The sequence below is a fragment of the Podarcis gaigeae genome (assembly GCF_964106915.1).
Source record: "Podarcis gaigeae genome assembly, chromosome: Z".
In the NCBI taxonomy this organism is placed as follows: Eukaryota; Metazoa; Chordata; class Lepidosauria; order Squamata; family Lacertidae; genus Podarcis; species Podarcis gaigeae.
Genome location: NC_139691.1, coordinates 12,508,189 through 12,534,953, shown reverse-complemented (window position 1 = coordinate 12,534,953; position 26,765 = coordinate 12,508,189). Strand labels below are relative to the sequence as shown.

At 42.3% G+C, this 26,765-nt stretch overlaps 1 protein-coding gene and 1 long non-coding RNA gene across 18 annotated transcripts in view; both read right to left on the bottom strand.

Annotated features, from left to right (window-relative positions):
* MAPKAP1 (MAPK associated protein 1) overlaps positions 1 to 26,765 on the bottom strand; it is a 185,951-nt gene that overhangs the window by 142,803 nt on the left and 16,383 nt on the right. For all 17 annotated transcript variants that reach the window (XR_014559940.1, XR_014559941.1, XR_014559942.1 and 14 more), the window contains exons 2-4: positions 26,389 to 26,715; positions 20,564 to 20,653; positions 13,949 to 14,100 (exon numbers count right to left, since the gene is read on the bottom strand). Coding sequence is in view for 8 of the 17 variants with exons in the window: in XM_083721202.1 (XP_083577328.1) it covers positions 13,949 to 14,100; positions 20,564 to 20,653; positions 26,389 to 26,647 (501 nt within the window). In the remaining 9 variants the exon portion in view is untranslated. The remainder of the gene's footprint in view (positions 1 to 13,948; positions 14,101 to 20,563; positions 20,654 to 26,388; positions 26,716 to 26,765) is intronic.
* On the bottom strand, positions 6,814 to 8,098 carry LOC310836144. The gene is made up of 2 exons (XR_014559885.1): positions 7,806 to 8,098; positions 6,814 to 7,083 (listed from the first exon to the last, which is right to left on the bottom strand). It is a non-coding gene; the product is annotated as an uncharacterized lncRNA (long non-coding RNA).

Here is a 26,765-nt window from a genome sequence, read left to right as displayed (position 1 = left end):
AAAGACATAAAAGGCAATTGTTAAACCCCTCACCAAAACCTGGCAGAACTTGAAAGCTTCAGCCCTCTGATCACTGGAAACCAAGAGCAAATTCATTCCATGCAACCTTTGGGAGGCAGAGGGAGCCTTTCAAAAAGAGACCACACAAAACCAGCATCTTGCCATTATCCTAAAGAGGTATATTTTAGACTTGCGATCTCCTCAAAGTAGACTACGCCATTGCGAAGTGAATTGAGAGCACAGCTCATCACACACCCAACATTCCCATGCATTTTAGGGGATGGCCCATGGAAGTAGGGGAGGTTTGTCCCACCTTTACTGATCTGCCCCCTAAAGCAGGGACGGGGAACCTATGGTCTTCTAGGTGCTGCTAGAGCACCCACAGCTCTCATCATCTTCCACCACTGGCCATGATGACTGTGGCTGAGAGCAGTTGAAGAGTAAGAATATTCAGAGGGCCACATATTTCCCCATCCCTGCCTAATGACAGGGCAGGCCAGTAAGCAGCATGCGGCAGTTCCTCACACCCACCTTTAAGGAATCCCTTGATATGCGCCCCCCCCCCCCCGCAACTACATAGGTTAAAAGTTACTGTCTGGGAGGCAAAAGACTGAATTACAAAAGTACCAAGCAGAAAGGATCAAGGAAGCCACAATCAATCTCATAAAATTGGTGGCGGTGGGTGAGTTAAATGAGGCAACTTGGCCCAGCCATCCAAACCACTAATACTGCTTCTGTGGCAGATTTTCCATTTGTGCCTGTGCTCTATTACCCTGGTTAAATTGATCACAGTGCCTGATGTTGTGCCAAATTTATGCCTTCCAGCCCTTGATTTTCTTTTACAACCAGATACAATTGTTATTCCTGAGCACTCTATGGAGAGAGAGAGAGAGAGAGAGAGAGAGAGAGATCTTGTTAAGCTGGCTCCCTTTCCAAAGAACTGTCATGTATTAAGTGGAAACTGAAGGGAGGTGCTTTTAAATCTTTCCGAAACTGGAGAACAAAATCCAGCAAATGGAAAAGTCAAGGGACGCCTGACACTTATTACTGCAAATTCAACTTTGTTGAGGCTTTGTTTAAAAACAGAGTCCACACACACACACAAAAAACCACCAATGGTGTGTGGCTGCGTACACACCTTACTTCAAAGAGCTACAATTCTCAGCACTCTTCAGTTCCCAGGATGCTTTGGGGAAAGTCATGTGCTTTAAATGTATGCTGTGTCGGGGGGGGGGGTTAGGGTTTCACCTGTTCTTCCTCAAGTAATAGCTATGTTATCTTCACTCCACTGAGCATCGCTTGAGGCCAAAGGAACACAACCGATGCACCTATGCCACCATCCCCATGTCTCTGGGTACACAGAACACAATGCGTATGAACAACATGTGCTCTGATGTGCTGCTGAGGTAATCAGAGACATAAAATGAAGTGTGGCAGCTCAGTGGCAAGAGCATCTGCTTTGCATGTAGGAGGTTTCAGGTTGACTCCCCAGCATATTCCAGGAAGGGCTGGAAACATCCCATGTTTGAAACCCTTGGAGAGTTGCTCCCAGTCAGTGTAGTAGACCAGGGTTGGAGAACCTTTGCCCCTCCAGATGATTCTGAATTACAATTCCCATCACACCTGGCCAATGGTGATGCTTGCTGGGGCTGACAGGAGTTGCAGTTTGGCAAGATCTGGAGGGCCAAATGTTTCCCAGCCTTGATGTAGACAATACTGAGGATCTGGCTTAGGATAAGGCAGCTTCCAATGTACCTATGTTGATCCATTTGTGAAACACCCTTTGTTTTTTGCATTGGATAGTTGAAAACAGGTAGCAGTTTTTAAAAATATGTAAGTATAAGAGTGTATATCTAGTCATATGTCTATTCATATACAGAAACGTTTTTCTTCATATACGTAAAAATAAAGCATATAAACATATACACGTAAAGCTGTCATCACACAGCCCCCACTGGGTGATTTGTAGAACCTAATCACAGTTCTGGATTTGCATGAAGTCAGGGCATGGGAGGGAAGCAAAAGGAGAAGGCAGAATAGAAGAGAACTGGCTTCAGAAATGAGGTTGGGAAGGTGAAAAGGGAGCTTAGCAGTTGCAGGGAGTGGAAAGAGGAAGTTCTAGACTAGAGGGTTAATGTGGGGGAAATGATTGGAGGAAGGGTTGGCAAATGGAATGAGCAGGGGCCCCGTGTGTGTGTGTGTGTGTGTGTGTGTGTGTGTGTGTGTACACATACATATACTTTAGATAGATATACAGTGTGTGCATATGTGTGTATTTAACTCAATCTGGGGCTAGCCTCCAAGAGGCTGGCATCACAATTTGATTACCACAACCATACTTTTTAACTGCTGTCAAAAGAGACAGCGCCTTGTATAAACAGCTGCCGGGACACATGCCTGCTTTCTGTAGTCCCAGCTTTAAATCATACAGCAGTGATGAATCTTTATCTGACACTAATACTTTTTAACTTCATAAGGACAATTAAAATGAATTGCAGCTAAATGCTCACACAAGAAATCCTTGTTGCATAGTAACATGTTTTTCACATTGCTGGCGGTTTGTGTGTGTGTGAAAAACAGAAAGATGCAACTGGCTTTCAAATGCAACCTCTTTTAGAAGGTTTTAGATCTGAATAGCAAAGGAGCAAAAACAAGGGGGGAAAGGGTTCAGAAAGGCCACTGGGTGCAAGTAGCATAAAAAATGATTTGGCTACATCTAGGCAGGAGGCCTGTGACCTGCATTTTATACATTTATTTAAAATGGTTTCTGCCTTCAGACAAAAGGGCTCAAGGCAGCTTATGAATAAGCACTTAAACACATACACAACACACAACAAACTACTTGACCAAACCGCAAAAATAAAAGCAGCCAAAACAGAGGACCCTGCAAGTAAAAATCAGCAAGAATTTGGAAAGCAAGATTACGGTTTGAAGCACCTCTTTACCTTGGTTTTTGACACTTGATGTGTATATTTTTGGTACTCACCCTATTTTTGTGATAGTAAGTTGTTTTTAAATTGTTTAAATTGTTTTTAATATTGTGTTTTTGTGTTGTAATCTGTCCTGGGGGCATAGTGTTATAAATAAATAATACTGAAAAGGCTTGTCATCGTCTAAATGTTGTTAAAGGCATGGGAGGACAGGATGGGTTTCACTTGGAACTTAGAAGGCAACAAAGGCAGTGCTGGGCAGTAAGTGACATAATCTGGAAGCCATCACCAAAAAGGTCCTCTTGCCCGGCAAACCTCTGAAAGTGCTGGTGGTGGGGATCAAGACTTGGCCCTCTTGTGAGGATCTGCTGCATGTGAGAGAAGGTGGTATTTGAAATTATACCTCCCCCGCAGCTCCTGAGCCCAAGACCAGTATTGCACGCTGTGCTGAGAACTGAATGGGTAATAGGGAAGGCTCAGTTGTAGAGGAGCTCATGGGATCCTGATATGGAATTACTATCTCAGCAAAGGCCCAGGGGAGACTGGAAGGTTTATACCTTCTTGGGCAGCTTCTCCCTCTCCCTGGTCATCAGCTGGGTCCCAATGCACCCCTGGCTTTCTCTGGCTTTCCCAAGTAGACACGCAGTGAGAGTGTGATATTTTTTGTAAATTGTTTAATGTGGTTATACTTGTGATTCATATTGTGTTTGATCTTACTGTATTTTAATTACATTTTATCATTTTATGCTTGTGAGTCACCCAGAGAACAACGTTATTGAGTTGCATTATAGATATTAAAAATACAATTAATTAAATTTAGTATTAGTATTATTTGCTCCAGTATATATCCCACCTAAGAGCCTGGGGCACATAAATATCTTGTATTCAGCACTACCTATATTCAGTGCAGATTCACACACACACACAAAAAGTACATTGACTTCCGGAAGGAATCACGGCAGACTAAATATCTCTAGTCAACACTCTGTCGACGGAGATAATTATGTGGTAATTAATGATACATAAAATCTTGGTTATTACATTCTTGCTCTGAAGATAGAGAACAAAGGGAATAACTTCTGATGCTCTGGAAAAGCTGCCTTACACACCATGTTTTTAGGGGGACCCAGACGGGGTGAGTTATTTAGAGCAAGGAACTTCCATTTTGCAGAAATACCACATAATAGTCCTGAAGATCAATCCTTCAGGTTGGTAAAACCTCCCTTTTTAAAATTACTTTTGAGACACTGATAAATTACGACTGAGGTGATTCTGTCTGGCAGTTGAAATTTGGAATGCAAGTCGGCTGCTGGCGCAAGGAGAGACAATGATTCAAAGGTTGAAAATAAAACAAAAAGCCTGTTTTAATTGTTTGTATCAAAGAAAGATTCTCAATGGCTAAGGCTTGATCCAGCTGTTAGAAATTTATTGTTTTATTTTTAAAACTGTCTCTCTGAAAGTGAAACTAGCTTTTCTGAAAGTGAAACTAGCTTTGCTATGCTACTGTGAGAAAAGAATACTGTCAGATAAGCAGACGGTTAACATGTTTTTAAAGCAGAGACTATAAGCAGAGTGAGTTGTTAATAAGAATAAGACAACAAGAATAAGACACCCCATTGACTGTTGGCATCATGCAGCAATTACTGGGTGAGCAACCGAGAGAGGCTACAGCTGGGGTGCATAAAATGGTGAATAAAAATGGACCAGAGAAAATGAGGCTGGGGATATCACAGAGCCTATAGAGAATGATGTTGATGGAAGACTTCTAGAGCAGGAAAGTGGAGTGCTAAAAATGGAAGTAGTGGATGACAAAATAGAGAGACTCTTTATACTGGTGCCTGGAGAAGTGAGGCAATTTGGGGTGAAGTGTTGGTGTTGGAGAAGTGGAATGAAAGAAACCATGGAGCAAGAGCTTAAGAAATATTCTGAGCTGGCAGTGATAGAGCTGCAAAAGTGGAGACTGTGTATCGGAAGGAGAAAGCTACAAACCTCTTGTGACAAGTCTGGAAAAAGAATGGAAGAGGAGGAAATGGAAGGATTATTTTTTTCTAATTTAGGATGGAAACTCATGGCCAACAGGAATTGGGATTGGAAGCTATTGAATTGCATGTGAATTAAGGAATATAACATAAGTAAATAATGATGGATTACTGTTTTAATATATGACCAGAGTGGGGAGACTCCTGTTTGAACAAACATGAAGGAGCTATTGTTTTTCAACATCAGATATAAAGTCACTATGCAGGACTGAAGGAAGACTATTGTTGACAATTACTGATAACAACTGGAGAACCCCTTTTAGACTTTTTTCTGTGGAAGGGAAAATGAATGAACTTGAGATGTTTAGATCTGAAGACTGGATAAATATTGCCTAGCAGAAGGAGGAACAGCGGGATACCATTCTGGAATGAATGTTTTGAATATTTTGAATAATCTTTGTATATAACTGGCAGACAGAGAATCTGAAGTCCCCTCTACTTTATTTTTCTCTTTTCTGTCTTTATTCTTTTATTATCTTTATCTTCCTGTTTTCTTCTCTTTTCCCCCGGCTTCATTTTTGTTTCTATTTTATTTTATTTGTGTGTCCTCTACTATGGGTCACTGAAAGGACTTAATGAAGGACCCTGCGTGAGAGACAGGGAAGGGAAGATCTCCCAGGGTGGAGGCAGAGAGAAGAAAGGGGAGCTCCCAGGTGAGAGCTAGGAGGGTCCATTTCTTTCTGTGTGAGACAAGGATGAAGATCTAACTCTGAGAGAAGGCTCTGCATTTCTTCTTTTTCTTCCTCTGTTTTTGTTCCTATCTAGATTAGTTCTTAAAAAATCTTTTTCTCCTATGAAAACGCTTTAATAAAAATTGTTCTGAAAAAAAGTACATTAATTAAGCAAATCAGTGTCGATGGGACTACTCCAAGGGGAACTTATCTGAATGCAGCCCAATAAGTTTTGCGCATTTAGACAAAAATTCCTGCAATAATCTGGATGGATCACTCATAATTAAACATATGTGAATTGTAATAGGCTGAGCCACCCCCCATCACATCACAGCAGACTCCACCCCATTCCAACCTTGTTGCCTGTTCCTGGATCTGCTAAGAGATGGGATACTAGCTACTTCAAGGACTTCTGGGACTGCTTCAAGGCCTCCTACCATTCACAGAGGAAACTTGGGCCCCAGAGAGATTCCCCACCCATCCACCAGACGAGTATGTGGGTGGTGATTCTGCACCTACCAGTGATACCTCCTATGCTACTCTGGAGGCAGGGAGGGGGTGCAGAAGGAATTGGCACAGAATCTCCAACCAGCTCCCTTTCTCCAGTGTAAGGGGAAATGCCATTCACTACAAGCCTCAACTCAGTGGTACAACTCAGCTGCACTACCACACTTATGTGAAGAAAGGTGAATGTCCCTTGCTTCCATTTGTGATGGTGTTTTAATAATAAGAATAAGAATAAGAATAAGAATAAGAATAAGAATAAGAATAAGAATAAGAATAATTTATTATTTGTACCCCGCCCATCTAGCTGGGTCTCCCCAGTCACTCTGGGCGGCTTCCAACAAAGATTAAAAATACATTAAAATGTCACACATTAAAAACTTCCCTTAAGAGGGCTGCCTTCAGATGTCTTCTAAATGTCAGATAGTTGTTTATCTATTTTAAATCTGATGGGAGGGCATCACTACTGAGAAGGCCCTCTATCTGGTTCCCTGTAACTTGGCTTCTCGCAGTGAGGGAACCGCCAGAAGGCCCTCGGCGCTGGACCTCAGTGTTTGGGCTGAAAGATGGGGGTGGAGACGCTCCTTCAGCTATACTGGGCTGAGGGATTTGGCGAAGTGTCTAAACTGGTACAGTACAAACAAAAGCACACACACTCCCACAGACAGACATGGTTGAATCAGGCTCAGATATCCTTCTGTTTTACTGTTGTTGGTTTTACTGTTTTGTAATACTTAATCTTTGCGATCTTGCTTTATTTTAAGATGCTGTAAGCTGAATGTTGAGTGGACATTTGGCACAGGAAGTAAGGTTATAAACTTGAACCCAAATAAATAGATTAAAAGTCTTGTGTCCTGAGGGAGGGGGGGTAATGCCTCTCCCACAATTCCTTCAAGTCCGATTTTCAAGGCATTTCTAATGAGCACGTTTCAGCTTTCTCTGCAATATGGAAGAAAAATAATTTTGTATTATATGGTACTTTCTTTTTTCTTTTTACAGGCACTTAAGAAATAATAAACATGTTTGATTTTGATACACCTATTTAGGGCAGAAATGCTTCATGATGTGAAATGGAAATTAAAGCCTCTAATTTTTGCACAATAGGTTTTAAAATGTCAAATTAACATCTCGGGCATTTAAAAAAAAAAAAACAGTTACACACTACAGTGTGCCTCCTTTCTCCATTCTTACTCTGGTGTGGATATTTCCCCCCCTCCTTTTTCTTTTTAGGAAAGATATTTAATATCTGAAATTGTGGGGGGGGGAAATGGTTCATAATTATGCAGACATATAACTGGAACGCAACTGGAACAAGAGCAGCATGCGAAAAATGTATTTAAGGTCTATCATCCCAAAATGCTGCTAAAAGCTATTAACCAGTACGTGTTAATTGCCACAGCATTCATATTAATTTTCACTTCAGGCCCGACATTGTGGAATATTTCCCTTGATACGTTTTAAGCAAAGTTTAATTTAAGGAACTGCTTCTATCAACACTTATGAAAATTAACAGCCAAGCAATTAGTACTCATGAATTATCCCTCCCACCCCACTCCCCAGCCTCATTGTTAAAAACAGTTTCTAACAAAGAAGTTGTTGTTTTGTTTTATGCGGTTCATAGACATTTCATTGAAAAGAAAGGAAGAAAGGCACCTCCCCACCTGCCCTGGGCACCAAGGGCCAAATTCTGTTAAGTCCATCTTTAGAATCAACCCGAGAAAAGGGCTCCATGAACCCTGTGCGCCTCATGCACATGCGCCCGGCAGCTGGCCTGGTGTAGTGGGTTCTGTTGACCCTGCGGCCCCTGTTCCTGCTCTAGAAAAGGTTGAATTCCATCGTCAGATCATCATGTGGTTGGCTTTGTTTTATTGTTGATTTTTATATATACACTGCTCGAGTTTGACACCAACAAATTATAGCAATACTATGGAAAGACATACTTACTTACTTACTTACTTACTTACTTACTTACAGCACATTTTAAAAATAAATAAAGATATGGAACATGTAAAATCAATAAAAAGCAATGATAAAATATGGTCATTGCTGAAAGACTTGTGGACATTAGAACACAGATACAGTGGTACCTCGGGTTACATACGCTTCAGGTTACATACGCTTCAGGTTACAGACTCCGCTAACCCAGAAATATTACCTCGGGTTAAGAACTTTGCTTCAGGATGAGAACAGAAATCGGTGTCCGGCAGCACAGCGGCAGCAGGAGGCCCCATTAGCTAAAGTGGTGCTTCAGGTTAAGAACAGTTTCAGATTAAGAATGGACCACCAGAACAAATCACGTACTTAACCTGAGGTACCATTCTCAGTAGCATGTAGCAGATAAGCCCTCCCACCCCAAAGCTCTATGCTACAGAATAAAGAAATGGCTTCTTATGCCAAATCGTGATTAAGATCAGAAAATTTGAAATTTGGGGGGGAACATGTAGATAACAATTTTTTCATTCCTCTCTTTCATAACACTAGAACTCATGTATGTCCAATGAAGCTGAATGTTGGAAGACTCAGGACAGATAAAATAAAGTACTTCTTCACACACATTGCATAATTAAAACTAAGGTATTTGCTCCCACAGGAGGCAGTGATGGCCCACAACTTGGGTGGCTTTAAAAGAGGATTGGACAGTCCATGAAAGAGGAGAAGGCTATCAGTGGGGCCTAGACTGTTGCATGAACTGCCCTAGGCCTGTGGTTTCCAACTAGTGTGCTGTGGCACCCTGGGGTGCCTTGAATGATGGCCAGGGGTGTTGTGGGCAGCACTGGCCTCTGTCCCTCTTTCCTTCCCTCCCTCCTCTGATGACCTCTCACATCTCTGCCTCCCAAAGGCTTGCACAGCTGTTGGTTGCAGCAGCCCTGGTTACAAACTCCCCAGGCAAATGCTGCCTGGGGGTGCTGGTTGCCAGGAGCTGAGGCAGCTCAGAGACCAGGGGCGGCTGTGGTAGCTGCCTAGAGGACTCCCAAATAGAGGGGAGAGGAGAAGAGGCTGAGGGAACACTCCACAAGGGAGGGTGTTCGAAAATGGGTGAGAGGCTGCCAGCTCTACAGACAAGGGGTGACATAACTGGGCTCTTGAGCCCCACAGGGGTGTTGCAGAAAGAATGTAGTTGATCAAGGGAGCCGTGGACTCAAGAAGGTTGAAAACCTCTACAGGCAAGGGGTGACATAACTGGGCTCTTGAGCCCCACAGGGGTGTTGCAGAAAGAATGTAGTTGATCAAGGGAGCCGTGGACTCAAGAAGGTTGAAAACCTCTGCCGTAGGCAGATCTTCAGAAGACCAGTGGACAGAGGCACCAATAATAGGCACAGAGTGATCCAGAGAAGCTTTCTGAATGCATTATCCAATACTGTAGTGATGATGGCTTATCTCTGCCTGCATGGTCAGAGGCAATAATACATCTCAATAGCAGTTGCTGGAAACTATAGGAGGGGAAAGCGTTCTTGTGCTTGGGCCCTGCTTGCAGGCTTACAGACATCTGGTTGGCCACTGTGAGAACAGAATGCTGTACTAGATGGGCCTCTGGCCTGACAAGCTGGCTTGGCTCCCCACCCCCCACCCCAATAGTTGCTTCTGGCCTGTAGAATCCTACAGCTGTCAGGGAATTCCTATTTCTTTATTAACATACATTATCAATCTGGACTGTAAGTCTGCAAAGATATGCAATGTCTGTAGCTGTGATTTAATTTTTTTAAAACAGCAAACCTCTCAACAAAAATTGATGTTATTTCACTTAAATTCCTTTAAAGAACTGGGCTCATTAGTGCTGGTGGAGAACTTTGTTCACAGAGCAAGCCACACTAATCCCTTGCATCTCTCCCAGAGAAACACAACTGTGATTTTATCTGGCAAGCACGAGAGATGAAACTTTCTAATAATGATTTAGGGTTTTTTAAAGGAAATAATAATAATAAAAAGAAATCAAAAGCTCTGGTTCCAAATCTAAAAGAGGATTTCAAGAGTCACCCCAGCCTCTAGAGTAAATACATAATTAAGTAGGGTTTTTTTAACCATGCTTAATTAGGCCCCAAAGCCCCCCTTAATAGACTCCCCCATCTCTCCCCAATTAGGCACCACTTTCCCAGGGGAACCAGAGTAGCTCAGTTAATTATGCAAATCAGGCACGTACTATTCCCAGGAAAAGAATTATGAATATTTGCAGAAAAACACATCTCTTAGCATGTAAAGAAAGGGGGGGGGACAGCAACCTTCGTATCTTAAAAACACTGAAGAGCACCGATAACAGGGAGAGTGTTGTTAAAATGTTGCTTCTGATGCAATCGTGACAAGCATGCTACAAGGTAGTAGCAATAACAGTACAGTATTAATAATAATGGAAGACTACATAACAAAAAGGAAGCCAGGACACATTTGCTGCAGCATGGTGATTTCCATAACTACCGCTCAGCTAAGAATTAAGACTTTGCTTGTTTTAAAATTTTATGTTAAGGCCTTATACACAGCCTTTTTTTTTTTTTTAATCCTTCAAGGTGGTTAAGGCCACATTCAAACCAAACATTTAAAGCACAATTCTCCTCAGAGAGCTACAATTCCCAGAGTTCCCTGAGAAGAAGGGTTGATTGCTAAAGCATTCTGGGAATTGTAGTTCTAGAAGGGGAATAAGGGTCTCCTAACAACTCTCAGCAGCCTTAATGAACTACACTTCCTATGATTTTTTGTGGGAAGCCACAATTGTTTAAAGTGGTATTAGCGCATTAAATGCATGGTGTGCATGTGGCCTGAGCCAAAGGATCATTACATTCCAATCTGTATATTAGTTCAAGAGGTGTGACTATGGTCAGTTGAATCAACAAGCGCAGACCAAATGAATTTCCCTTCCACCCTTAAGGCAGAACAAGCCATACAGTGGTACCTCGGGTTAAGTACTTAATTCGTTCTGGAGGTCCATTCTTAACCTGAAACTGTTCTTAACCTGAAGCACCACTTTAGCTAATGGGGCCTCCCGCTGCTGCCGCGCCGCCGGAGCACAATTTCTGTTCTCATCCTGAAGCAAAGTTCTTAACCCGAAGCACTATTTCTGGGTTACCAGAGTCTGTAACCTGAAGCATATGTAACCTGAAGCGTATGTAACCTGAGGTACCACTGTACTGGGTTAGATGGACTAATGGTCTCACTCAATGTAAGGCAGCTTCATATGTTTTTGCTACTGAGCATGTGACTTGATTCCAATTGTCCAAAGAGTCTGCGAACTGAAAAGGAGCCAGGCGGAGAAGATGACCACCTCCTTTTTTGATTGCATCATGGACTTCATTTCCCCAAACTCTAGTTTATTTGGGATGAGAGGGCACACACATACGCACAAGTATTTCTTCTTTGCCTTGATCAAAACACTGTACACCATCACAAACTTTTCGGGCTTCACAGGATACTATTCATTTTGCCTATTATCCCTGAGGTTACTCTCATTTGGCTGCTCTTTTGTACAGAAATCAAACACAATTCCATTACTCAACAGCAGCTTCTGTTGCAAATTTCCCAGAAATTGGCAGGCAGGTCCTGTGTGTTTGTAGCACCCAGTTCTATGGCTGCAATTGGTTTTAACTGTTTTTAATACTGACCTTTAAAATGTTGTAACCTGCCCTGGGGACCTGCTAGTGAGGGGTGTGCAGTATTAATAATAATTACAAAAACAATAAACGCCAGATCAGCCATAGAGAAGCCCAAATGTCATTGTTGCCAGCTAGTTGGCAACGATGGGTAGGAAATCATGCATTTTGTAGGCAAAAATATTCTTCTCCTTTTCCGTTAAGTCGCCAATCACCACAAAATTCCATCTCATTTGAAACACCAAGTTTGCACTTGCAGAGTATATGGGAGTCTGTCCTTGCAGCAGCCTGGAAAGTTCCCATTTCTCCTGCCCAAGCTACACAAACTTACGTATGCTGGATTGATATCCCTTTGGCAAGCACAATCTAACAATGTTGGCTGACCAAAGCATACCCTGGTGAAAGAAAATGCTGCCCCACTACCACTCATCATGCCAGAGAGATAACATAGGTCAGGTAAATGCTAATTAGCACACAGGATCATAGAATCTAGGAAGCTATCTTATACCAACTTGGACCACTGATCCTTCCAGCTCATTAGTGTCCACACTGACTGCCAGCAGCTCTCTTCCAGGGTTTTAGATTGGGATTACAGTTGTCTTAGTATTTCTTTTTGAAATGAAAGGCAATGTGTTAATATTGGTATTATTCCCACAGCATGCTAACAAATACAGTGGTACCTTGGGTTAAGAACTTAATTCGTTCTGGAGGTCCGTTCTTAACCTGAAACTGCTCTTAACCTGAGGTACCGCGGCACAATTTCTGTTCTCATCCTGAAGCAAAGTACCCGAGGTACTATTTCTGGGTTAGCGGAGTCTGTAACCTGAAGCGTCTGTAACCTGAAGCATCTGTAACCTGAGATACCACTGTACATTGTCTTGTGTATAAATGGACCCTTATTCTTACAGAGAGCAGAATTTGAGTAGTTATGGGGTTGTATCAAATATTAATCCTACTTAAAGCAGACCCACTGAAATTTATGAACATGGTTGATGTAGGCACATTAATTTCAATCAGCCTACCCTGAGTAAACTTAGTTCAATTCAGTCCAATGACTCTACAGAGCAACTCTTAACAGGGGGATTTTGCAATTTAGCTCAACGCATCTGTGTTATCAGCAATTCACAGAGAGTGAAAAGCCACTTTCCACCTTCCTTAGAGCAAAGTATTATCCAAATGTCAGGCGTAAAAGTTAAGTCTGGAAAAAGAAGACAGAAAGCCATGGGCTCTGTCTGTTGTCACTTGTAACCCTTTCCTTTCCAGGAGAGACCAACAGCCATCCATTTCCGCCCTTCTGGAGCTTAGGACAAAAATAAAAGGCAAAGAAGGAACTGTTTTTGTTGGCTTTAGGGCAACCAACAAAATGTGGTGCAAACAGTAATGCACTGAATGGTAAACATTCATTCAGCAAAATAATAAAAGATTTTGACAACTTAGGGCTGATGCATATCTAATGCGGCTCTCCACCTTAACAGAAAATGCAGCCACTCCTTTTGTGTGATAATCCACAGGCTAGGGAGCTGATCCTCACAGTGGTCTGGAAAGTTTCCATTTATTCCTCCGGCTAGGCAAGCCAGCAGAAGAGGCTACAGCTCAGGGTGGCAGAGTAGCTGGGTTCAGTCCCCAGCAACTCTGCCAGGAAGGGTGGGGAGAGCTCCTTGCCTGAAACCCTGGAAAGCTGATGCCAGTCAGTATAGACAAATACCGTGCTAGGTGAACCAACAGAGTTAGTCAGTATAAAGCAGCTTCCAATGCTCCTGTTTGATTCAGCCTCTGTATTCAGTATCACGAGGACTAGAATTCTGATTTCTTTTAAAAATTGCAGACACTCAGCACATGCTTTGGTCCCGGTTTCAATCCCCAGCATCTCCAGATAGATTTCTGCCTTAAACCACAGAGAGCCACTGCAGCCACTATAGACAATACTGAACTAGACATGAGACAGCTTCCTAGGTACCAAGGTATAAATGCAACAGAGAGTCTCTCCAGAAGAGCTCTGGCTAAGGGGTTTGGTGCACACAGGAAGTGATCCTCCTTTAAAAACCTGGACTGTTGCCCACATCAGTCACCTCTGTAGTCTCTAAAATGGCCAAAATCCACTCACAGAGCATCAGTATTTTTAAAATCTGGAAAGAATTTGGATTGGAAAAACGCAAGGAAGACTTCCAGATACAAGGTTTTTTTTTTCTTTTTAAGGGAGGGCACTGATTTCTCTCTCTCCTACTTACCTTGCCATCAAACTTTGAGTATTCGTTGAATGGGTTGTTCAGTTGTAGGGGGCACTGTTCCAGCCGTACTGAGAGGATTGATGGCTTCGTAGCAGCACGCTGAGGCTTCACCCTGAAGTTCTTCTTCTCAAACAGCAGGCTCAGCTCCTCCGCTGCAATTTAAAAAAAGCCGGATATGTCAGGAAGTATGGGAAATTTTCCCCCTCCTGAATGAGGGATCTGATGGTAAAAGGATCACGAGCAGCAGATCGCGAAGGCAACACCCAGTAGTAATTAAATGTTTTCTGTGTTCCATGCATTTCAAAAGGCACTGCAATCATAATCATAGGAAAAGAAGCAGCTGTGTTACACTGAGCCAGGGCATTGTTCTATCTAGCTCTGTATCGGCTACACTGACTGTAAGCAGCTTTCCATGGTTTCAGGAGATGCTACTGAATGTGGGAAACCTCATCTAGGTGGCTATAAACCTATGCCCTAATAAAACCTAAGGTCCACTAGCAAACCTAGGCCCTACAAATTTAAACCTATATAAACCCATGCCATCTCCTAATCCTATACAAATCCAGGCCCTACAAACCTATGAAACAGTGTCGTAAACCAGGGATGGGGAACCTCTGGCGCACAGGCCAAATTCTAATATTTTGTTTTTAAATTGCCGTAGCCTGCCCTGGGACCTTGTGGTACGGCAAAATGAACAAGCATCAACTAACTATTGGAGGCAAATAGAGCAGACCATTGAGGCTTCATTACAATCAAATGGTATACAAATCCTGCAAAATAAATACGTCTCTGACATAATGGGACTGTATCAAGAGCAAATCTGATGGTGATTTTGTTCTAGGTTAACTGACGATATGGTTGGGAAAGGACTGAAACCTCTAGCATGTCTTCTGCTGATAGCTGACAAGCTGCAACTGAGAGGGAGGGGTTAATACGATGTCTGGCGGAAATGGACAAGCCGATTGAGCCAGTTCAAGGGAGGGAAGGCAGGTTGCAGAAAATGAATTCCGCTGGAACATGGAGCTCTTTTGTGGGATACTGGGACATAATATATGGACATGAGACTTGAAACAACTTTGTTTTCTTAATAGTATAGTCTTTACTTTTTGTAAGTAGCATAGTCTCTACTAGTATAGTTAATAGCATTATTCTTATAAAAGTATTTTAATATTTTTTTTTAATATCAACATTCTTACCGCATTGGCCTGAATATAAGCCGTACCCGAATATAAGCTGCACCTTTATAATTCAAGGGGGGGAAGACAATACCCGAATATAAGCTGTGCCCTTAAAATTCCACAGGCACTCACACCTGTTCCATTTTACCATCTTTCTGTTTCAGCAGTAATATCATAAAAGCCAATTTCTGTAAGGTTGCTAATTTAACTCACACTTTAACTTTTCACGGTCAGAATTTGGAAAAAAAGTGAGGCTTATATTCAGGCCAATACGGTATTAACAACAACAACAACAACAATAACAACAGAAGACCTGCTGGATCCAGACCAATAGCCCACCTAGTCCGCCATCCTGTTCTCACAGTGGCCAGACAGATGCCTCTGGTAAATCCATAAGCAGGACCCAAGCACAACAGTACCCTCCTCCCCTGTGAATATCGCCAAGTTTAGTGGAAACTGTGGATGCGGAACACAACCATCATGGCTATTACCAATAGCACCTTTATTGTCCATTAATTTTCCAGATCCTCATATAAAACCATCCAAGTTGGTGGCCATTACTGCTTCATGTGGTAGTGAGTTCCATAGTTTAAGTGAGTGCTGTGTACTTCATTTGTCTATCCCAAATCTTCCTTCAGCTTTATGGAATGTCCACAAGCTCTAGTCTTGGGAGAGGGGAAAACTTTTCTCTGACCACTTTCTGCATGTCATGCCTAATTTTATAAACTTCTGTCATGTAGCCTCTTTTCATTAAACTATAAAAGTCCCAAAATGCTTTTTGCAAAGGGAGGTTGCTCCATGACCTTGATCATTTTGACTGCTAAAATCATCCATAGTTGAACTATGCACTGTGTGAAGATAGCAACGTATACTAATACTGGAATGGGTCCAAATATGACTCATAAGGTTGTTGTTTTTTCAAAACCACACACACCAGCTTCACAGCTGATGGGGCACAGGCATGGGGCAGGTAGAGAGGTGGTTGGCAGTGCTCCTTAAAGTGGGCTTCTGACAATACACTGGAAAGGCAGGCTTGCTGTCACCACCTATCAGCTGAGTCCAAGCAGTGTTGAGAGAGATGGGGAGAGAGACAAAGAGATAAAGACAGACATGCAGAGATTGGGGGGGGGGGTCCTAGGGTACTTGGGTGGGCACCTTCTTTCAGTCCCATCAACTTGTGAAGCATGGTGGTGGTGGTGACAACACCCTTTTCTGTGGCTGCTCCCATAGTGCAGGATTCTCTCCCAAGAAAGGTCAGACTGGTTTCCTCTTTGCTACCCTTATGCTGGCAGGTTAAGACCTTCCTGTTCAGAAAGGCCTTTGGAAACTAAGGTGCAGGTGATGCTGATCACAGGGCAAACGGGATTTTAATTGCTGGTTCCAAATGTGTTCCGATAAATTCTAATTATTATTTCTAACTAGTTTAGGTTTTATTCCTCTCTCCCTCTCTCTCTTTTTTTACAATGATGCTTTTAAATTTTGTGATCCGCCGTAAATCCCAGCTTGGGAGAAACATGGGACATAAATGCATTAAATAAATAAATAAATGATAGGTAAGGTGTGGCTTAGATGTGGAGAAGGGGTAAGCTAACCCTGGCAAAAATACAAAATGGTTATATATGCAATCAAAGCTGAAAGGGTGGTGGGGAGGGGACCTTGCTGTAGAATAATCAGAAGAAACGCCCCACCAGTTGACATGACAATGATACCTAAAAAATGAGGATGGATGACAAAAAAATATTAAAAAATCAAGACCTGTCGAGTTTTCACCTATTAGTGCCGGCCTCTCTTTCTCTGAACAGCAACTGTATCTGGTGAGTGAGTTTTTGCTCCACATCTGCTCCAGGAGCGAAGCAGCCCCCAAACTCAATCAATCACTATTGGTGGATCAGCATTCAATCTGCCCCGCTCTGTCTCCGTTCTTTATTCGCCTGCCTGGATTTGTGCACGTCCCAAAGATTTACATGCTGCCCCTCCCGAGGATTGGAACTGCTGCCGAAGGCAGATTGAGTGGGGACTTCCAAAGCTGGTGTCGCGGGGAGGGGGGAGCCGTTCGTTAAATGGCAAAATTAAAACTTGTCAAATCACGGCTAAGTCGTTATGGCTTCCCGGTTAATTCGGGAGCCGGGAGCAGCTCTGACTGGGATATGGAGATGGAGGATGCACAGGTGCGGGCACAAGGAAAGAGAGAAATGGAAATGGAAATAAAATAAAGATACCCAACAGGGCCGTGCAAGATTATTAAATTCTCTCTGAACTAAGACAGCACAAAAAATGTCATTATGTATCCCAGGTACGTGATATGCTGTGTGAAACCCTTTATGCTTATTCTGAAGTCTCTCTCTCTCTCTCTCTCTCTCTCTCTCTCTCACACACACACACACACACACAGCCTAAATAAATAAATAAATAAATAAAATCTCATTTGCAATTATATTCTTGCAGCATGGCGTGAAGTTATTTCTTGGGCCTTTTTGGAAAGCTTCGAGTCCCCTGGAGCTCAAGGCATACATTTCATTGGCTTTGGTGAGAGGAGCGAGTGTTTCAATATGTAGTTTTGTTCCTCAGGAAGCACTAGGGAGGCATTGCTTTATTGTCTCCTCTGCTGGCACGGACCCCGAGTGCATCTCTGGAGTTCTCCTCTGCAGATTATTATGGCATCTGTTTTGGTTGAGTTCCCTTCCCTGAGTTGAAACCTTGTGCAATTCTGGGACTGCTCAGGATAACAACACAAGACTGAAGAGGAGGAGGAGGGCAGGAAACTGATGAGCATTGTAGTTTAATTTGGCCAAGTTCCCCTTCTGCTACACGATGCAGTGGCCCAGTGCAGGCTTAATCACCAACTCTGTGAAAACCTCCATTTGCAAATTATGAACTAGCAGCTGGAACAGGCTCTCTCTCCCTCTCTCTCTCTCTCTCTCTCTCTCTCTCTCTCTCTCTCTGAAGCAAATTCCCTTCACCTTTACAGCACCAATCATGGTTTCAAATTCAGTTACCACGAATGGTAAACAACTCTTGGTAATGATAACCAATATTTTCTTAAAACCATGGTTGGCAAATCCACTTCAAGCCAAACCATGGTTCACTGGGGAACCCAGTTAGTGTATTTTATGTTGGCAGTGTTGAACTTTTATTTTATTTAGAAGAGTTTATAAACCATTATATCTTTTTAAAAAATCCTTAAGTGGTGTACAAAAATAATATAAAATTATTATTAATAAAATAGATGAAGTTGGTAAAAAAATTATATTTAGGCTTGCTGAAATAATTGTTTTCAGAAGGCAATATAGGGAGAGTATCTGCCTTTTTTTGCAAAAAGAACCTCAACAATTTTGGGGGTTTCCTTAAAAAAAAGCACTCAACAATTTTCAACTTTTCGAAATATAGGTAAAGGTAAAGGTAAAGGGACCCCTGACCATTAGGTCCAGTCGTGACTGACTCTGGGGTTGCGGCGCTCATCTCACTTTATTGGCTGAGGGAGCTGGCGTACAGCTTCCGGGTCATGTGGCCAGCATGACTAAGCCGCTTCTGGCATCCAGAGCAGCGCACGGAAACGCCGTTTACCTTCCCGCCAGAGCGGTACCTATTTATCTACTTGCACTGTGACGTGCTTTTGAACTGCTAGGTTGGCAGGAGCAGGCACGGAGCAACGGGAGCTCACCCCGTCGCGGGGATTCGAACCGCCGACCTTCTGATTGGCAAGTCCTAGGTTCTGTGGTTTAACCCACAGCGCCACCCGCGTCCCTTTTTGAAATATGGCAACCCTATATTATCAACATGCAGGGGTTTTATTCCCCCCTCCCTTGTAGCACTCCCCAGTTTTTCTCCCTGCTCTCTCATAACACTAGAACTTGTGGACATCCAGTGAGGCTGAATGTTGGGGAGATTCAGGATGATAAAAGAAATGACTTCTTCACACAGAACACACTCTCACTGGAGGCAATGATGGCCACCAACTTATAAAAGAAAACAAGTAAAGGCTACCATAGCTACTAGCAATGATGACTACGCTCTGCCTCCATAGTTGGAGACAGCAACTCTTCTGGATACCAGTTGCCAGAAACCGCAGGAGGGGAGATTGCTGCTGCTGTGCTCAGGTCCTGCTTGAGGGTTTCCTACCAAGGCATCTGGCTGGGCACTGAGAATAGGATGCTGGACTAGATGGACCATTGGCATGATCCAGCAAGCTCTTAATATATTCTCTTATATAAGTAGAGAGGCTTGGCGTCAACAATCCAGCCACATAGTAGTGTATCACACGCCAAACAGTGGTCAGGATAGCCAACCATTAGGAGCCAATTCAAATAATGATGAGGGCACCTCAGAGAAAGAAGGAGGGAGGGAGAAGAGAGAGTTGGCATACTATACTAGCTAAGAGACTGAGCTATGAACTCTTGGCCTCTCATCTGTAATATAGGGATAGCAATGCTGGACCTAACCCATAAATCTGGATTACTGAGCCACATTTGTATGCAGATGCATTCATTTTAGAGTGCCAATGCCTACCTCTATCAGAATGTGAGTGAGAGGGCAAGGTTAATCTCCAACTAATTTAGATTTTTGTCAGTTACACCCTGACCTTTTTGTGATTAAAAGTTAAACATTAACCAGCTTAAAAACAAAAAAAGTACAGGGCTGTAGTCAATGTTGATCCTAGTCAGAGAATACCCATGGAAATTAATGACCATGGCTAATTTCGGTCAATTGGTTTCAGCTGAGTAAAGGTAAAAGACCCCTGACGGTTGCAGTGCTGGGGTTGCGCCGCTCATCTCACTTTACAGGCTGAGGGAGCCGGAGTTTGTCCGCAGGCAGTTTTTCCAGGTCATGTGGCCGGCATGACTACGCCACTTCTGGCGCAACGGAACACTGAAACCAGAGCAGCGCATGGAAACGCCGTTTACCTTCCCGCTGGAGCAGTACCTATTTATCTAATTGCACTTTGACGTGCTTTTGAACTGCTAGGTTGGCAGGAGCAGGGACCGAGCAATGGGAGCTCACCCCGTCACAGGGATTCGAACTGCTGACCTTCTGATCGGCAAGCTCAAGAGGCTCAGTGATTTAGACTGAGTCTCCCTTTCAGCTGAGTAGGTGTATATAAATTAATGTACCTGAGTTAGTCACATTCATGAGTTTCCATGAGTCTACTCTATGTAGGACTAACATTGGATGAAAGCCATAAGAATTATAGCCAATATTAGTAGAGCCACTGAAATTGAAGGACAAGACTAACAAGTTTATTAATTTCTGTGGGTCTACTCCATTTTTTTCCTGATCAACATGACCTCATCAGATGCTTTGACCATTTTTGTTTACATGTATTTCTGCAAACCCAAGTGAATGAAACAATTACAAACAAAAACCCAACAACAGTGTGTGTTTGTGTGTGTGTGTGTATGCATGCACATGCGTTTGTGTGTGTAAAACATTTTCTTCTTACCTGAATAAGATGTGTTCCTTTCCTTCCACTGCACATTCTTGCATTTTATCTGATTTTGCCTCTCTTTCCGTAGCCGTTCAAGTCTCTGAGCTTGAAAAAGAAATATTATGACGATAAGTTTGTCAATGAAAGTTTACTATAAACAAAAGACATAATTAACTACCTTTCTATGAATAAAGATGTTTTATGCTGCACATGTAGGGTGTGGGGGGGTGGGGGAGAAAAGACATAAAATTTTTAAAGGTGGCACCCCTGAAAAGCAAATACCAACAAAAACATGAAAATCTTCTTGATTTATAATTGAAATTAGAGGATATAAAACATTAATAGAGATCATAAAGATAGTATTAACATGGAAGAGAATAATAAAATGTGAAAACTTCTGTGATTAATATGACATTTCATTATATAAATCATTAATAACGGTCTTAAAGGAATTTTAATGCACAAATGAACTGAAGTGAATATTACATTACAGGAATAAAATTACTGTTATGAATTACTCTCCCCGTTTCAAAAATTAAAGATAAATGAACTCAGACTAGACTATTAAAGTTTTAAATATAAAATCCTTTATCTAAAAAAATCATGAAAATTATAAAATGTCAACGCTATATAAATTAGCATAGCTTTTTCTTCAGTGTGCTGAAACAGTTTATAGGTAGTAAAAATAAATGATTTGTATCTTCACAACATTAGTCAAATCTTAAAAAATGAATATCATTTTTCCTTCACATATTTTTGACTCCACATCCGAAAATAGGACACGCTCAAATAGGTGAAATATCAACACCCGGGAGACCGAGCCGTCCTCGCCTGCTTCAAACTCTCCTTATGGTTTTAAATGTCAGATTTATTTCAGGAGAGAGAGGGTGTTGGGGAATGTCAATTTAATAAGCAGGTAAAGAAGACTACCTCAAAAGGCAGAGACTAAATGGCACAGCACCTCACTGCAAATAAAGGTCCCGGGCACAGGAAACAAATTCTTCCTTTTTTCTTTTAAAGCAAGAGAAAGATGTAGACTAATTTACCAAAAGCATGCTTAGGAAGGCAATCCTGTGCATGTTTAGCAAGAACTACATCCCCTCTGAAATAAGCAAGGCGGTTGGGCTTTAATTTAATTTATTTGGATAATTTTTTAACGCAGCGGTTTACAAGACACTAAGTGCAAACAAAACTATAAAACACCCATTATAAAAAATTATAAAAACTGGAAACAATACCACCAGTAAGTGGTTTGTTTTAATTACAGAATATGAATACAGCAGCAACTCCTAACAACTCTGTAACATTGAATAACTGGAACTGCTGCAAGTCTGCAGATACTGTTGTTAGTTCAGTGTGGTGTTCTGTAATATGTTTTAAATTTGCAAACTGCCTTTGGCCTGTTATCTGCCTGGCAAAGGGCAGTACAGAAACTCCTAAATTATTAGGATAGAATCAATCTAATCAATCTGTTTTAGGCCCCAGCAATAAATAAATAAATTTAAGAAAGCTCCAAAATCTGACGCACATGTACAAAGCATTTTTTAAAGACCCAAACAAAAGCAATACTCCTCCCACTCTGCTCTGCTCCTCCCTTCTTCCCGCCCTGGGCGGCCTTGACCTCTGCCTGCACCTCAGAGTTAGTCTGTTACACACAGCTAGGCCTCTCCTCCTTGCCTGCTTTCCAGCAACCACTGTAAGTTGCCCAAGGGAGGAGGCAGGCAGCAGCAGCCATGGAGAGGCAACGGGGTGCTCCCTTGCAGCCACCACTATCACCGCCATTGTTTCAAACAAGCACTGGCTCATCTTCCTGAGCTTGATGGCAGCACTGGCAGGGAAAACAGGGACATTCTGGGATCAAATCAGAAGCCAGGATGTTTTTTCATAATTCTGGGACTGTCCCTGGAAAATAGGGACACTTGAAAGGTATGGTAAAGGTAAAGGGACCCCCTGGCCATTAGGTCCAGTTGTGGCCGATAAAGCACATCTCGCTTTATTGGCCGAGGGAGCCAGCGTACAGCTTCTGGGTCATGTGGCCAGCATGACTAAGCCGCTTCTGGCGAACCAGAGCAGAACACAGAAACACCATTTACCTTCCCGCTGGAGCGATACCTATTTATCTACTTGCACTTTGATGTGCTTTCGAACTGCTAGGTGGGCAGGAGCAGGGACCGAGCAATGGGAGCTCACACTGTCGCGGGGATTCGAACCGCCCACCTTCTGATCGGTAAGTCCTAGGCTCTGTGGTTTAACCCACAGCGCCACCCGCATTCCCTAAGGGTATGGTAGTTCTATCCCAATAAAAGTGCCATGAGTGCCAGCACAACCTAGCTGCCAAGAGCAGCAAAAAAAAAAAAAAAAGGTGTTGTTGGTACTCTTTACCAGTGTGTGCAATCACTAAAAAAAAAGAGCACACTGAATGAAGGCAAATTTTTACCTTTGTGCTGGTTTCTAGTTTCTGCACACACTTCTCTATACTCTCCCCAAGCAAGGAAGAGGCATTTTCATTGTTCAGTGGCACATTCCAGCCAGGCAAAAAAACTCAAGAAGCATGTGAAGAAGAGCTTTTCAGGGATGTGGCCTGGACAGGGCTGGATTACCCATTAAGCAAAATAAGCTTGTGCTTAGGGCCTCAAGGGAAAGTGAGGGGGGGCACCACAGAAAGTTCTCATTGCTGGATTTTTAACATTAATAGTCACAAATTGCTCAGCTGAGCATTCGTTTTCTTGGCTAAAGTATATTAAAAATTCCAACAGAACAACTATGCAACAAGGTAGGCCGAATGCCTTATCTCTACTAAGTATAGAAGTAGATGCGTTACTTAAGATTGTTTTTGAGGATCTGATCAAAGACTTTGCAACTGGAAGAAGTAGGAGAAAAATAAATTGGAAGTATACAAAAATTAACATCATTTTCCATCTTACTGTAGGTTTTGTTGCATTTCAAAAAATAAGTTTATTTTGTGCTTTATTATTTATATTTTGAATTAAATATATATGAGGGCACCAAAATCTTTTAAGGTTTTGGACCTCTAAATGTATTGATTGAGTCCTGGGCCTGGGAAAGTCATGCAAGCCAGGAAAGAGGTCTAGGACAGCATTTCTCATTTGAGGGCCATGTTGCCCCCTGGGGGGCCCAGAATATTCCAAGGGGGCCACAGATGAAAATCTAATAAATGAGGGCCACAGCATGAGATTAGGGGGGCACTGACTAGAGGGAAGTGAGAAGTGAAAAAAACAGAGAAGTGAGAAAAGAAAAAAGAAAACATTCATGGCATTTCCTATTTTATACTGTATTGGGTAGAAGCAGTTTTCAGTCAAGTGAATTATTTACTCAGCCTAAAATGGAATCACCTTAACAAAATGGACAGAGGTGATCTTTGGTTATCCTAGTTACACTTCAATCTAAAGCATTAAAATATCAGCTTCAGTGACAGCTTAGGTATTTTCTTCCCTTATTCCTCTACATAAAAATTGTGCTATATTACTTATTTCAGCAAAATGTGCTTCTGAGCTCTAGGTGGTGTTGTATTACCTCACAAACCCAAAAATTTAGATCATTTGGTCTCTTATAAGAAACACAGAACTATGTCCCCCCTGCAAATACATGGGTTGTGAAGCTGGTTTTTTTTTAAAAAAAGCAAGTTTAGATAAACCACAGTTTAAGAGTTTCAAAATAGGTCACTATACCTTTTCTTCAAAACACTGCAACAAACCACAGGCACAATTTCAGTTTTTCTGTTTTAAAGCTTTGTTTCATTTTTTACTGGACTCTTGTTATATTTTGATACTACGTACTGACTTTCTGCTCGTGATTTTATGATTGCAATTGATATGAACTGCTTAGAGTACTGGTAACCAATTAACTAAGTACAGAATACCACTTAATTTTTCAAAAGCCAAGCCATGGACCCCCTGCTTTTGAAAATTTTGGTATGTCTATGGTAGTTTTTCTTATGTGACAGACCCCTGGATGGATTACATGGACCCCTTGTGGTCTGCAGACGACCAATTGTGAACCACTGGCTTAGAGATTTTGTAATATTAAGAAGTATAAGTTATTACAATGAATGGAAATGAAATAAATTATCATTTCAGATACAGTGGTACCTCGGGTTAAGTACTTAATTTGTTTCGAAGGTCCGTTCTTAACCTGAAACTGTTCTTAACCCGAAGCACCACTTTAGCTAATGGGGCCTACTGCTGCCACTGCCGCCGTGCCGCCAGAGCACAATTTCTGTTCTCATCCTGAAGCAAAGTTCTTAACCCGAGGTAATATTTCTGGGTTAGCGGAGTCTGTAACCTGAAGCGTATGTAACCTGAAGCGTATGTAACCCAAGGTACCACTGTACTTTGATCATTCCAGAATTTTAACCACCCTATACTGTAGTCATTCTCATAATACTGGAGCTTGCAGGCATCCCGTGCACTTGAGGGCTGGGTTATTTCAAACAGACAAAATGAAGCACTGAATGTAGAGTACATAGCCAAACTAGGGGAATTCACTCTCACAAGATATGATACAATTTGTGGGAGCAAATTATACAGTTTAACTATGGCCGCCAGATGGCTGCCAACTTGGATGGCTTTAAAGGAAGATGAGACAATTCAAGGAGAATACAGCAGCCAGGACGGCCAACATGGTGGTGCCCTCCAGATGTTGTTGAACTACAGTTCCCATCACCCCTGCCCACTGGTCATGCTGATGTGAATAGCAGTCCAGCAGTGTCCAGCAATGGCACCATATTAGCTGCTTGATGGCTACATTCCAGCCAGTATCCAAGCCAGTTATGTAGCAGCACCTGGGACTGCAAGTGGAGAGAGTATTATTGCCCTTTTGTCGTGCCTGTGGGCCTCTGGTAGGCCATTGTGAGGACAGAGTGCTAGATGATGATCCTTTGGTTTGATTCAGCAGGGTTCTTATGTTTACACGGGGCAACTGCACAAAGAGGCAAATGTTCCAGGTTCTATATTCCTGCTAAGGTCAGACTCTATATCCATCCAGTCAATCAAGTGGAATCTACTCTCTGGGCAGCTGTCAACAGCACTCAAAGGTCTCAGCTAGAGGTGTTTCCCATTACCTAATGCATGATCCTTTTACCTGGGAAATGGAATGGAATGAACCTGTGGCCTTCTAGATGGAAAACTGGTGCTCTACCACCGAGCTACATTTATTTATTAATAAATATACTTGTATACTGCAAATTTCAGAAACAATATCAAAAAAGTCTACAACAACTACACATATAATGCAAGAAAAAACACATATAAATTTATAATCAGAGTCCATCAACTATTGCAGAAGATGTATTGTCTGCATAACCCTGATGGCAGAGAAGAATTATCAGCAAATGTTTAAAAGTTAAAGCAGAAGATGTCTGCTGAATTTCTATCAGCAGAGTATTCCCACAGACTGGACTGATGGCACTGGTTTTGTGTTGATGTCAAGTAAGTCTCACCAATTCAGAAAGATGACAAACGATGCTCAGTGATTGAGCTGGGATACAAGGGTTTTAGTGGCCTCAGAGATAACCTAGACCTAAAATGTTCAGGACTTTGTAAAAGAATACAATGAATCTGAACTTGGCTCAGTAGACAGGCAGCCACTATATATGTTTTAACAATAGCATCACATGTTGTCAGCCATGTGCCCCCACCAGCAGTCTGGTCACTGGCTGAAACTTCTGGAACAGGTCCAAGGGCAGCCCGACACGAAGTGCATTGCAGTAATCATTGTGTTTTAGTGGTCAGGTTACATGATGCCTCCTATACCAGGTTCCTTCTATAAACCATGAAATTCCTAGCTGAAGCCACCAGAGTTCCCAAGACGATCCCACTCACCTGTATTTGATCGCCTTCTAATACCGAAGTCCCAACTTGAGGTAATGTCGACCGACTGGGAGTATACGTAACCCTGAGACTCGCCATTGCTGCCCTGCGTTTCTGAGCTGTTGTCCCCATTGGCCGAAGTGGGCTGGAATTTCTCCAGGTCGACATCGTGGTCAATCAGGACCAGTTCACACATCCCTGTGTCATCGCTGGTCACATGTGACTGTCGGATGTGAGCCAGGATAATGGTTGGATTGTCCAAGAAAGCCATCCTGCATCCCAAGGTCTTCCGCCTTCTACTATCTTCTTTGCTCCATGCTGAATTGTAAACCTTTCTACCTGGGAAACACAGCACACACAGAGAGAACTTTAGAGAAAACCAAGGAAAA